Genomic DNA, 13871 nt, shown 5'->3' with positions numbered 1-13871 from the left:
GACCTGCAACAAAATGGAGCACGATCTTAAACGGAGTGCCCACCTTTAGGAACCCCAGTGTGACCCTATAAGCCCCATGGCCCTTTAGGGCAGTAGCCAAGCTGGCACTGGCCAGGGGCACAGAGGTTTAGAGGTACCATTGGGTTCCCTTCGCAGTTGACAGAGGATATGTTTAAAGTGAGGTTCAGCACTACCCTCAACACACTGAATTAGGAGAGGAGAGCTGGTCTTGTGGTTGCAAACATGACCTGTCCCCTTAGCTAAGCAGGGTCTGCCCTGGTTGCATTTGAATGGGAGACTACATGTGAGCACCATAAGATCTTCCCCTTAGGGGATGGAGCTCCTCTGGGAAGAGCAGAAGGTTCCAAGTTCCTTCCCTGGCATCTCCAAGATAGGGCTGAGAGAGATTCCTGCCTGCAACCTTGGAGAAGCCGCTGCCACCCAGTCTGTAGATGTACTGAGCATGCTCACTCTTCTGTGTTCCACCACCCACCCCTGCTCTCTAAGAAACATCCAGATGTTGAAAACGAAAACAGGGTTATGGGGCATTCCCTTGCAGCGAGGATCTGGAGTGCGCCCCACCAATGCACCTCAGGATAGAACGGGGGGTGGGGGGGTGGAACAAGGCGAGAAGCAGAAATTCAACAGGCAAAGTGCATCCTGGTGCTTCCACATAGGAAGCTGTATCAGTTGCATTAGTACCTCTCGCGTAGATCCCTACCCAGGTGGTGGTGGTGGTGGTGCGAGTTTCAATCCAACGTCATAGTCCTGGTAAGGACAGAGAGTTAACATGCCTTTTTTCGATGTGAACATTTTTTCTCTTCTGAAGAGAAAGGGCGGTAGGAAGCCCCCCTTTGACTGCCGACGGAGATGCCAGCAAAGAGTTAAGGTGAGAGAGATGTGAATCAGAGAGGGCAAAAGGGATCGTGATTGGCCACAGTCTCTTCCTGTCCCGCCCCCTTCCCTGGGAAAGAGGAGGACTCGTTCCGGAATCATTGGCGGGGAGCATCTATCTGTACGAGAAGTGAGTGGGTGGAATCCCCCAGGAAGGAAGAGCAAAACCCAGGAAGTGAGAAGCGGGGGAAGAAAGTCACCCCAGCAAGTCACCCCCCCCACTTCAGCTCATGGGGAGGTGGCCTGTGTGGGGCTGATGATCCCTCTGCAGTTCCTCCCAAGCCAAGACAAGCTTCTGTGCAAAAGGAGGAGGCTTTGAGGAGACAGAAGCCAGTTTTCCAGCTGCTTGCCCTCAATAGCTTTGCGGGACCCTAACGGGAAAGACTGACAGTGGTCCCTGGAGGAGGGGGAAAGGGGGAGAAGCAGATCTGGCTGGAATATTTGGGGAGAAAAGAGGGGTGGGGGAGAGAAGGCTGTTGTGGGCAGCGGGGGACACACAGCCAGCCTTTTCGGGGAGGAGGCGCTGCATTGGTCTGTGACTTGCAAAGGAAGGAACCTCCTTCGGGCCGTTCAGATTTGGCTCCTTTTCTATAAAGGGAAGCCTCTGTCAGGAGGTCCGATAATTCCCTTTCCTTAGTGAAATGCCTCCACGACTTGGGGGTGTCCTACTTCTAGCACAGAACCACGTTTTTGCTTTGCAGTACTCAGTGGCGTCATCCATTACAGCAGTTCCTGCTGCAAGGACCAGTCTGTTGGTGAAACAACTTTGGCCTTCTTGGAGGCTGCCTATGGAGCACAGAATTGGCGGTGGAAATGCAAGACTCAGGAGGCCCAGAGACCATCAAGGCTGGGAGCAGTGAGGAATTCTGGGAAAGGGCTCTGCAGGGAATCCTGCATGAGGACACACTCCCTTCAGATGTACAACGCCAGTGCTTCAGGCAGTTCCGCTACCAGGAGGTTGAGGGACCCCGACAGGTGTGCAGCCGACTCCACCAGCTTTGCCGTCAGTGGCTCAAACCAGAGCAACACACAAAACACCAGATCATGGACTTCGTGATCCTAGAGCAGTTTCTGACCATCCTGCCCCCAGAGGTGGAGACCTGGGTGAGGGAATGTGGAGCAGAGACCAGTTCGCAGGCAGTGGCCCTGGCAGAAGGTTTCCTCCTGAGCCAGGCAGAGGCCAAGAAGCAGGACCAGCAGCAGGTGAGAGAAAGAAGTCAAATTAATTAAGGGTTAAGTCTGCTTATTGAAATGGAGAATCATAGAAGCAAGGAGAAATGTCCGTAATTTGCCCAGATTTCACTCAGTGCCCTTGCAGGTGGAGGTATCTTAACTCTTCTCCCTCCATCACCCACCCCTTTCATTGCCTTTTCTAAACCCTGCCTCCCCCTTCCCTGCCTGGGATTTCTGTTGGCTTTTCAGGTGCAGGGGCCATTAGCAGAAGCAAACTTCTATGTTTCTGAGGCAGAGAAGACTCTATCAGACCCCAAACCAAAGCTGCTGCAAGGAGGGAGCTCTCAGGAGGTTCATGCTGATACCACTTCACTGGGTAAGGAATAATGGATCCCACTTCTGCTGGGTCTCCCTTAATCCCATGTGCCTAGAAAGGGTGACTTCTTGGTCAAAATGAGTCTTTTTGTCTCTAGGGACATTTGTCTCTAGCCTCTCCTGCACAAGGCTGGAGAAGTCTTTAGAGCAGGGGTGCACAACTCAAATGCTGTGCTGGGCTGAAAGCAACCATGACTTGGTGTGCAGGGGCTGAGGTCAATTTTTATACCCTAAATTTAGGTCACTGATTATTAAAATGTAATATTAATTAATTAATTGAATAAAATCAAATTAAAATGAAATTCATTAAAATTAATTGAATTAAAATGAAACTGTAGAAACTCTTGCAGGCCAAGGTGAATCAAATCATATTGGATTAAACTTCATAAGCATTATTTTTAGTATTTATTTAAAATATTTCTATACTGCCCAAAATATGCAACTAAACAGTTAAGGCAACAAAACCCTTATTGGATAACCTCAAATGTGATGGGGGCAGGGCAGCTCTCTGAGATGGTGTGGAAATCCAAGCAGAGTCATTCATTTCTCAATCCAGTTGTAATTTAGGAATTAATGGAATTGAGGAATCCAGTTGGAACGTAGGTGGGGGCACCACTCCCCAGGAGCGAGGGCAAGGCGGCACGTTCGGCACGGTTGCTCCATTTGCCCTCCCCCACTCCCACGCCTCCCTGTCCTCCTTCAGTTGGGGCTGGGAGCTTCTTGGAAAGGAGGGCGAGTGGCTGGGAAGACGAGCAGAGCCCTGCCTGGCCCCTCTCTCTGCTGCCCTGGCTCCCCTCGCTTCCATCGGGGCCTGGGACTGAGGGGGCACATGCCTTCTGATGGAGACGGAGTGTGCATGCGTGCCATCATTCTCATCAGGAGGGCAGGGGGACTCAGGAGGGAGAGCACCAGCTCCCACCCACATGCTCTCTTTGCTGGTTCAGCCGGCAGCAGCCGCCCCAGGCACATGCCTCTGAGAGAGCGAGGCAGTGCAGGACCTTTAGGACTGCCTGCCTGCCGACTTGCCTTCCGTCCACTGGCCGAGCAACAAGTATGTACTCAATAGGGCTCCCTCCCCTTCCTCCTGCTCACTTCTCCCCACAAGTTCCGGAGCCCTTCACTGCTTCTGGGAGCTTCCTGGAAAGGAGGGCCTGTGTGTGCCCTGAAAGAGATACAGAGCACCTGCCTGCACTGAATGAGGCCACACATGTGCCCTGTATCTTCTTCAGGGCTCAAACGCACCCTGATTTCCAGGAAGCTCCCAGCCCCGAGGGACTCGGGACTCCGCAGCTGGTGGGGAGAAGCGAGTGGGGGCGGGGGGGAAGCGAGCCCCACGGAGGGCTCAGGAGGTGAGTTGCGGGCCAAGAGAAAAGGCCTCGCAGGCCAGATGTTGTGCTGCGTGAGCCTGTTTTATGGTCCACAGTTGATGGGAAGGACAGTGGACTGTCAACCTGATCAGAGCTGCGTTGGAGCAGGGAGCTTTTAGAGCAGTGGCCCTGCAGGCTTAATGGGCAGGGCAGCATGCGGGACAGGAGACTGGGGAGTGAATTTTGCTCCTCTGCTTATGAAGGTGCTGCTCCCTGCCAAAAATATGTCCATGTGTGTGGCACAGTACAGACTACTACTACTACTTGTAGTCTGAGCCAGCGTGGTGTAGTGGTTAGAGTGCTGGACTAGGACCGGGGAGACCCGAGTTCACATCCCCATTCAGCCATGAAACTACCTGGGTGACTCTGGGCCAGTCACTTCTCTCTCAGCCTAACCTACTTCACAGGATTGTTGTGAAAAGAAACCTAAATATGTAGTACACTGCTCTGTGCTTCTTGGAGGAAGAGCAGGATATAAAATGTAAAAATAAAGAAATGATAAAAAATACTACTATAGTATTTATATACTGCTCATCAACCAGAGTTCTCAAAGCAGTTTACATAGATAAATAAATAAAGCAAACAAACATGTCCATGGGATCAGTGCTTTTGCAGGGAAGGGACAGAAGCAAACAACACTTCCAGATCTCATCCCCCATGTGCTGCTCTGCCCATCAAACCTGCAGGGCAGTGACGCTTCCTAATGTAACATTTTATTGCTCAACAAAAAAGGATCGCTTTTGTCTCCCTTAGTTCATGGAACATCACTGGAGGTGGTGACAAGATCATGGCTCCTGTTTGTGGAGGCTTCTGCACAACCAGATCAGGTAGGAGAGGGATCATCTGGGGGACAGCCTAGGTGCCTTTCTCTGAGCCTGAAATAATATCTGCCTCTCTCTAATCTGCCCACTATGGAGGCCAAGAGGCCATGAATCCTGCCAGAGGACCCTTAGCTGCTTCATTTTAATTTTTAATTTTCCTCAGAGATTTGTGTATGGGCAGGAGCGCACCTAGGTAATTTGGGCGCCCAGACCACCCAACTGCTAGCCGCCCCCCTGCCTGGTGTGAGGCCACTTGAAACCTTCTTTGGGGAGCCTGCTCTGCCAAACCTTTGCTGGTTTCCCCCCACCCCCTTTTTTTTCTCTTTTAAAATTTCTTACCGTGGCCGAGGGGTGATGTCATGGGCATGCCAGAAGACTCCGAGGAGGAGTTGGAGGTGGAGACAGAGCTAACAGCAGAGGAAGGTGGACAAGGACCAGAAGTTGCAAAGGAGAGTGGGTCTGACGCACAGGGAGTCAAAGATGAGTTAGAGCCGGATGAGGCAGCTCTTGTGGAAGAGGCGTGACCGGTCTCAGTTGTGGAGAGGCGCCAGTCCAAGAGTCAGCAAGAGTTAAGGAGCTGCATGCATAGAACAGGCAAAGCTGCTGACTCCCCCCGGACCTTGGAGGACTGGACTGGGTCCCCAAGGTCCGAGGGTTAGAGCGCCTCTGTGTATAGGGAGAGAGGGTCTGTTTTCTGACCTGTGAGTCCAACATGTTCTTGTTTCAGGATGCCGTGTCCTTTGAGGAGGTGGCTGTGCATTTCACGGAGGAGGAGTGGGCTCTGCTGGATGCAGACCAAAGAGCCCTGCACAGAGCAGTCATGGAGGAGAACAGGCAGAATGTGGCCTCTCTGGGTAAGGCTCCCTCACTCTCCAGGAATGGCTGCTGCTTCTTCCTTTATCAAGACCCAACATTCCTTCTTGGTGTGTTCTTCTGGCAGGATTGCGGGGCCTCTCTGCTGGGTGGGGCAACACTTATCCAGCGGCCTGTGGTTGGAAGTGTTGTTGTTGGAAGTGTTAGGCTTTGAGATCAGGGGTTTCTTGCTGGCTGGCCTTGGGAGGATGTGGAATATTCTGAGAAAGTGCTTCTCTTCCCTGTGTTTGAGCCCTGCTGACATTTTGACCAAGATTGCTTTTCCCACTTGAATTTCAAGCCAAACTGGGAGAACAGCAGCTTCCTCCTGGCATCGGACTGATGCTTTCTGCTTTAAGCAACACAGCATCACCGACTGGCTTTTTGGGCATTGTGATGGGACCCTCTGCCAGCTGGCACCCCTGTTTGGGATTAGTGCTTTGGAGGCAATTGGGTGAAGCTGTGCAGGCTGCAGCCGAACCATGCCCTTTGTTAAATCAACACATTCTGCATATCCAAACTTCTATACCTCCCAAAACTCATGTCTCTGAGCAGTTTACAAGCACCAAATGAAAAGTTAAAACATTAGTTAAAATAAATGACAAAAAAACCAAACACCTCACAGTAGTTAGAACAAAATAAATGACATAGAAAAAGTTAAAACATTACAACAATTTAAATTTTAGAACAACATTTTAAAATGGTTAAAACAATTTTTAATTAAAAGCCTAGGTGAATATTTATGTCTTTAAAGACTTTTTAAAAGTTTTCAGAGCTGGGGAAGCTCTTATTTCAGCAGGGAGCATGTTCCAAAGCTCTGAGGCAGCAGCAGAGAAGGCCTGTCCCCAAGTAGCCACCAAACGAGCTGGTGGCAACTGCAGACGGACCTCTCCTGATTATCTCAGTGGGCTGTGGGGTTCATAACGAAGAAGACGTTCTCTTAAATAGCCATGGCCCAAGCCGGTTAGGGCTTTATAGGTAATAAACAGCACCTTGTATTTTGCCCAGAAACCTATATGCAGCCAGTGTAGATCTTTCAACAGGGGAGTAATATGGTCTCTCCTAGATGACCCAGAGACCAACCTAGCTGCCGCATTTTGAACCAGCTGTTGTTCAAAAGGGCAGCCCCACACAAGGGCAGCCCCACATAGAGCACATTGCAGTAATCCAGTCCGGACGCAGCTGGCGTATCAGCTGAAGCTGATACAAGGCACCTCTGGCCACTGCCTCAATCTGGGAGACCAGGGAGAGGCTCGGATCCAGAAGCACCCCCAGACTGCGTACCTGTTCCTTCCGGGGAAGTGTGACCCCATCCAGAACAGGCAGATCAACCTCATCTCCCAAATTTCGACCCTGCACAATGAGTACCTCCGTCTTATCTGGATTCAGTCTCCGTTTGTTATCCCTCATCTAGCTCATTACCACCTCCAGGCAGGCATTTTGGGAGGTTATGCCCGCTCCTGATGATGTTGACATGGAGAAGTAGATTTGGGTGTCATCAGCATACTGATAGCACCCTGCACCAAATCTCCTGATGATCTCTCTTAGCGGTTTCATGTAGATGTTAAACAACTTCGGAGACAATACAGAGCCCTGAGGGACACCATACAAAAGTGTCCATACATTCTGTACCAATTGTAGTTTCTGGACTATACACAAGGGCAGCCCCACATAGAGTGCATTGCAGTAATCCAGTCTGGCGGTTACCAGCATATGTACCACTGTTCTGAGGTCGTTTATCTCAAGAAACGGATGCAGGTGGCGTATCAGCTGAATCTGATAGAAGGCACTTCTGGCCACTGCCTCAATCTGGGACACCAGGGAGAGGTTTGTGTCCAGAAGCACCCCCAGACTGCGTACTTCTTCCTTCCGGGGAAGTGTGACCCCATCCTTGGTAATATTATCAGCGTCCTTCTAAAATTATTTAGTGTAGTTGTCTCGTATATAAACTGTTGGGAATTCTCTCTGGTAAGAGATACCCTTCTAATATAGCAGAGTGCACAGAGGCACTACACAGTGGAGTCTGCCCAGGCATGCGTGTATGCTAAGAGTAAAATAACTTGAAGCCAGTTCATAGTTTCAAATAAATATAAGGTGTATTTATTAGTGAACTCCATTCTAGATAGTAAAGTGGAGAGATAGGATCTCTAATCTGTCTATATAGCTGGGTGCAGATAGATTGTGCATCTCTGCACCCATGGTGTAGGGCAGTGGAGGCTCTTCCCTTAGGGCAGGGTGGGCAACACCCACCCCCTCAAAAGGCCAAAAATGTCCAAAGAAACTAATAAAAATGGTCCAAAAACAATAATAATTATCAGCCATTCTGTCCTCTGCCAGCATTTTAGGTCTGACTGACTCAGTCACTGCAGCCCTGCACTTCCCTGTCTGTAGCTTGCAAGCCTGCAGTGTTGACATATAGTGGGCGCTGGTAGTAAAATTCCTTAAACACCTATAAGAGCACACGAAATTTTCAAATAACAGTGTTCATAGGGCAGGAGGCAATCCCATGGCTTGCCTTTGTTGTCAAAAGATGGGCTGAATTCAAATAGCCCTATAGCAATAGCAATAGCACTTACATTTATATACCGCTGGCTACTGGCTATAAAGCGGTATATAAATGTAATTGCTATTGCTATAGCCGGAGCTTTCTAAGCGGTTTACAATGATTTAGCATATTGCCCCCAACATTCTGGGTGCTCATTTTACCGACCTCGGAAGGATGGAAGGCTGAGTCAACCATGAGCCCCTGGTCAGGATCGAACTTGTAACCTTCTGGTTACAGGGTGGCAGTTTTACCACTGTGCCACCAGGGGATATACTGATTGACAGCTCCCTCTGCCTCTGACTAGCAATCAGTGTGGCCGGGATCAGTCCTTGTTCTAGTCTCTGAAGGAAGAGAGCAACAATCGCCATTTTGTTCACTCTTGGACAGTGTGCTGAGAGAAGAGCTTGCTGAGAGACCATTTATTTTGTTTATTTAGCCTCAGATTATGTGAGTTACGTTTATGTAATTGTTGGATTATGTGCGTTTGGGCACCTTTGAGGAACTAATCGACACAAAACAAAACGTGTAGGTAGCCCCTTACACCTCTCCTCAGGTCTGTACCTGAAGCAATCACTTTGCCCTACCACATGAAGGGGCCACCCCTGCTAAATGCATGCTTTATTTGCACTTTTATTATCATGAACTTGCAATAATTACTGATTTCCTGCCAGGTCTACCATGATTTAAAATCCATCATTTCACAAATCGGGAATCTAATCTTCCTATAGTTGCAGTCTGCAGATATTTCCTATCATCATTTGGACAGTTTTATTTATAAAACAGGAGGGGTAGCTTAGAAGCTTCTTACACCCGCCTACCTAGTTACACACTCTGGGGCCCTGCCAAGCCACATCCCCACCCCAGCCGCATTCACTTAGCCCACTAATTTCTTCATGCGGGACAGTGGAATAGGCATGGCCCCTCCCACCCCTGGAAAGAGCAAGCTGCAAATGTGAGAAATAATTATAAGCCCCTCATGCTAGTACTATGTGGAAATAACAACTTGGCTTGTAGAGCATTTTGGTAGGTTTTTTTGTTTGATTTTAACATTTTTAAATAAACCAAACCTGCAGAGCCAGACAGATGGTTTTCTAGGCATTCAGGGTTACAAGTAAAAAGAGAGAGGGAAATGATCAATAAATATTTTAAAACTCTCTGTTAGGCATTTCTGAAATAGTAAAAAGTGGCAGGTGGGCCAGGCTTCCAGAGAGGCCTATGCATAGGCAGGCCTTGGAGATCGGCAGGAGCAGACAGTCAAGAAAGGGTTAACTTTTCTCCCAGCCCTATTGGTCCTCCTGGAGTCTTGTGGTCCTCCCCTGCTTGGAATTTGTATGGAACTGCAGAGCCCAGGTAGCTGGCTGACTGAGGGTCTCCAACCAAGAAGGAAAGTAAAACATTTGCTGTTTGAAAGTAAACCCCTTGCTGTTTGGTGTGTGTGTGTGTGTGTGTGTGTGTGTGTGTGTGTGTGTGTGTGTGTGTGTGATTTGTTCCCCTTGATCAAGCTACCATGTTGCTTGTTCTCCCCCTGCCACCCCCATGAACCGTGTGTGTGTATTGCACATAGGAGAGAAGCCCCATCCTCTGTGTGAGAGAGAATTCTTATGCTTTAAAAAACAACCAACAAAACATTTTCAAAGTATGCCAAAACTATTCTAGTGCAAACTTGTAAGAAAAACCCTCCCCATCAGTATACCTTGTGAGGAAATTAGTTAGTGCAAAAGTATTAAAATTTTTGAAAAGAATGGGGGGCGGGGGAATGCTCTGACAAAATGGATCTGTTCTGGTCTCTGTGTGTTGCTTTCTCTCCCCGCCTCCTTGCCCGCCCTTATTAAAAATATTTATATGCTGCTTTTTTAGCAACAGAGTTCTCACAATGGCTTAAATAGCAAAATATGAGAAAATGGTTCTCTTAACATGTTTCCCCTTTTAAACATTACTACTTTATTTTATTTTGCTTTGTGCTTGTAGCATGCTCCCCCACCAAAAGTCTATTTTTGTACACTTGCTTCAAAATAAGGCTTTGCAAATAAATTCACAAGAAACTCATTTTTAAATTGCACATGAAGTGGTTGTCTTTAAAGTCTGCAAAATTGGGGTAACTCCATATATGACGCAGCTCCCTGCCTCAAGGAGCTTACAATGTATATTTAAACAGTGGGGTGGGGGTGGTAGGCTACCACTGGTACTAGTGTGACAACAAAGGGAGAGACTCATGATGTCCTCTAACCTTCTGGATATGCTTCTCTGACCAGGACTGTCTTAATAGCCTTGGGAAAGTCCCTTTATCCCCTCTGAGAGCATATACTCTCCCCAGCCTTCAGGCACTTCCAACTTTCTGGTGTGTTTCTTCAAAGACTTTGTTGTGATGTTTGTAGACAGTGAAGAGTGCCTGGCACAGACAAAGGGGCGCAAGTAATCTTCTCATCTGCAGAACAAGACTGAAGGCAAAAGGCCTTTCTTGGGAGAGTTCACAGATCTCCGTGGGGAGGGGTGGGCAGTAGGAGCAACTGTTTTGCTGCAGCGCATAATTCACCAAACAGCTGTGATAGGACAGGCAGGACGCATCTGGCCCTTCATGCATGGAACTGGATGGGCAGATGTAGATTCTGCTGAGCAATTCCTCTCACTTTGGAATTTACTTAATGAAGTCGACTGGTTCTGTGAGGCTGAACTCCACTTGTCCATAAAAGGATGACCTTCCCATCGTCCTGCGGTCCCTCTGAACAGATCAACAAAAATGCCAAGAACTTAAAACTGAGTTCTTGCAAATGGGTGTGTGTGTGTGTGTGTGTGAAGGGGAACAGGTCACAAGAATCCCCAAGCTGAGTGATTAGCAGAGAGAGGTTTGAGGAACTGTGTGGATCTCTTTGAGTGGAACAAAACATGCATGTGTATGAATGGATGTGTGCTCTCATGAGCATGGATGTGCATCTACATGCCCAGATAGGCTTTTGGTTTATGTGCATGCTCATGGGACTGCATGCACACATGTCTGTAGCTGGTGACAAGGTCTCCGAGAACATGAGCACACAGCCCTGTGTACTGACAAAGTGTGTGTCATAGTGAGAATGTGGGAAAATCCATGCACAGTCAGACATGTACTCATGGCATGTTTGTATAACTGTCCGAAAATGGGTGTCCTTGAGTGCAGAGGCTTTTACAGGTATGTTCCTTGGAATGACATAGCCACCTAATGGCACTGTGGGGAAGTAACTTGCCTGGGGAGCAAGAGGTTGCTGGTTTGAATCCCCACTGCTATGTTTCCCAGACTCCTGTATCAGGCAGCAGTAATATAGGAAGATGCTGAAAGGCATCATTTCATACTGCATGGGAGGAGGCAATGGTAATCCCCTCCTGTATTCTCTCAAAGAAAACCACATGGCTCTTTGGTCGCCAGGAGTCGACACCGACTCGATGGCACAACTTTATTATTTTATTTATTTATTTATTTATTTATTTTATATACCGCCCTTCCAAAATGGCTCAGGGCGGTTTACAAAACTTTACCTTTTACTTCCTATATGCCCAAAGAAGTTAGTATTGTGTTTTGGTTTTTTGCTCCACCACTGCACAACCCACTTTGGCTCTGCCCACCTGCCTGGCACCCACCCAGTCCCAGAAGTCACCAGCCGCCACTGGTGCACGGAGAGAGAGAAGCTTGCATGTTGCAAGAGAGAAGAAAGGAAAGAGAAGGAAGAGGAAGTGGCCAGGCAGGCAGGCAGGAAGTCCCTAAGAATAGAAATCTACATACTAAAGGGATAGTGTGAGAGCAGTAGAGAAAGGATGACCAATGTCTTGACCTCTCTAGCCCTCTGACTCACTAGTCTGTCCCTCTCTGTCATTGAGACATGAGACAGCGCAAAGTCCTTCACTTCCAGCATAAACAATCACCTTTCTTTTCATATTTTGATCTATAAGGTCTTCCCATATATGAAATGGTTTATCTTCACCAAAAGCACTGATAATAACTACACCATTAGACAATTCAATGGAACTAACACTAAATGAAATGCAAGAATATCCAAGAACTCATACTACACATTTCTTATTACTTTCTCAAAGTATCACATTTGCTCAATCGAACTGGGAAGAAGGCCACGTTTTCTTTTCATGTTACAAGCGACAGAGACCTCACATTATTCCACAAGCAAGCAGCAAGCATGTGTAGCATGCTGCTCCAGCCCAATTTTCTCTAAAAGCATCCTCTTCCCATGTGGAGTTCCCCTCCTTGTCCTCAGGTGGCCTTTTGGTTCCTCCACTGTGATGAGTGGGGAAAGAGGGGCTTTGCAAGCACAGAATGCTCGGAAAGAGGAAAAGAGCTCGGGCAATGTTGGTGGGGGGTAAAGAGGAATGGGGTTTGATTGGGGGGCAGCAGATATGAGGAGGCAAGAAGGTCAGAAAAGACAGCAGGGAAGGGGGAAGAAGGGGAAAGGGCGGGTGGGAAGAGGGATCAAAGAGAGATTTGGAACTAGGAAGGAAAGACGGGAGGAGAGAAGAGAGGAAGAGCAAGGGGGAGGGGAGCCCCAAGAGGAAAGTGCTGTGAATGTAGCAATGGGGCGTGCAGGAGAAGGGCAAGGGGCAGTTGGGGTCCAGAGAGCAGTCAGAGCAGCAACCAAAAGCTGTGCCCAAACACTGACTCCAGAGGAGTCCCACAAGGGGCAGAGAAAGGAGGAAGGAAAACCAGTAAGGAGCTAACAGTAACACCACAAATAGGATGAAAAGAGAAATGAGCAGGGAGATGAAGAGGAGGAGGAGGAAGGGGGCAAGGAGAAAGAGAAAGCAAAGAGGGCTGAGTGGGAGGTGAGAGAGGGACCTGAGGACGGCTGCTTGGCTCCAGTCAACTGCGGCTCTTGCCTGCTGGTTGTTACTGCCTCCTTCTGTGTGTGCGTGTGTGTCCTGCGTGGCGATGGCTCACGAGTGCAAGTGCACACACACAGAGCACAGGCGCAGTCTGAAAGGTGGGCAGAAACAGCTGTCTGCTCGGCAGCCTTCTTGTCCGTTCCACTACTGCCACCGCCCTCTCCAGCCTGGCTGGATCATGTTGCAGCAGTCAGCCCTCACTTCCTCCTCGTGTCTTGGTAGCAACACTTGTAGCTGCAGGGGAAAAGATGGCATGGGGGACACGACATGCAGCAGCCATCCCAGCACACAGGGAGACTTGTGCTTTGTGTGGCTGCTGGAAGGGGCTGAGCCGAGAGCCACACCTCTGTGCGTGCTCCCTCAGCCACACAGATTAGAGCCCCAAGCCGGACGTTCAGGATAGCTGCGAGACAGAAGCTAAGGACGGCCCTGGCTGCCATCACTCTCCACTGGATTAGGGAATTGGTGTGGGGCAGGTCTGGTGGATGCTGGGAAGGTGGTGCTCCCGCGTTTAGGATAAGATGCAAACTCCCATCATGCACAGGGTTCCTTCACAACAACCCATTCAACTTCACGACTGGGTGGGAAGCCAAATCCAAGTTTCCATAGGTCACCATACCATTCTTCACCACACCATTCTTCATTTAATATCAATTATTGAAGATGGTTTTCAGGATTTACTTTTTGTTCTGAAGTCTGCTTTGTCACTGGCTTTATTGCTTGAATTGACCCTTCTTTTCTACCTGCAGTCTATATTATGCTTCTCTCTCTCTCTCTCTCTCTCTCTCTCTCTCCTAGAAGGTGATGAGTGGAAAATCAAGACTGAAGAAGAAGCATGCGGGTCATTAGTAGAAAAAGCAAAATGTAAAAAGAAAGGACAACAAAGAAAAGCAACAAAAGAAAACCAAGAAAGGAAGAGTGAATCTCCTCCTGTTCATGCTGATGACTGCCAAGAAACACCAATCCAAGAAGAAATAGAGAAGG

At 48.5% G+C, this 13871-nt stretch overlaps 2 protein-coding genes across 2 annotated transcripts in view; both read left to right on the top strand.

The window, feature by feature from the left end:
• The window catches only part of LOC128347578 (zinc finger protein 721-like), a 79096-nt gene that overhangs the window by 61250 nt on the left and 3975 nt on the right, over positions 1-13871 (top strand). The gene's annotated exons all lie outside the window — the stretch shown is intronic.
• Positions 906-13798, top strand: LOC128347559 (zinc finger and SCAN domain-containing protein 12-like). Its single transcript, XM_053302518.1, has 4 exons — positions 906-2097; positions 2317-2443; positions 4563-4636; positions 13686-13798. Exons 1-4 carry the CDS (start codon positions 1708-1710, stop codon positions 13734-13736), a joined length of 642 nt encoding a protein of 213 aa, XP_053158493.1. The 5' UTR covers positions 906-1707; the 3' UTR covers positions 13737-13798.

The sequence above is a fragment of the Hemicordylus capensis genome, chromosome 2, assembly GCF_027244095.1.
Source record: "Hemicordylus capensis ecotype Gifberg chromosome 2, rHemCap1.1.pri, whole genome shotgun sequence".
NCBI classification, from domain to species: Eukaryota; Metazoa; Chordata; class Lepidosauria; order Squamata; family Cordylidae; genus Hemicordylus; species Hemicordylus capensis.
The sequence above is the reverse complement of the archived record's forward strand: the minus strand, read 5'-3'. Positions and strand labels throughout refer to the sequence as shown.

What these genes read in the sequence shown, in the direction of transcription:
- LOC128347559 (XM_053302518.1), top strand. Translation starts at nt 1,708, where the DNA reads ATGCAAGACTCAGGAGGCCCAGAGACCATCAAGGCTGGGAGCAGTGAG. An exon ending in AGAAGCAGGACCAGCAGCAG is followed by an intron (nt 2,098 to 2,316) that starts GTGAGAGAAAGA and finishes TTGGCTTTTCAG; the next exon opens with GTGCAGGGGCCATTAGCAGA. An exon ending in TGCTGATACCACTTCACTGG is followed by an intron (nt 2,444 to 4,562) that starts GTAAGGAATAAT and finishes TGTCTCCCTTAG; the next exon opens with TTCATGGAACATCACTGGAG.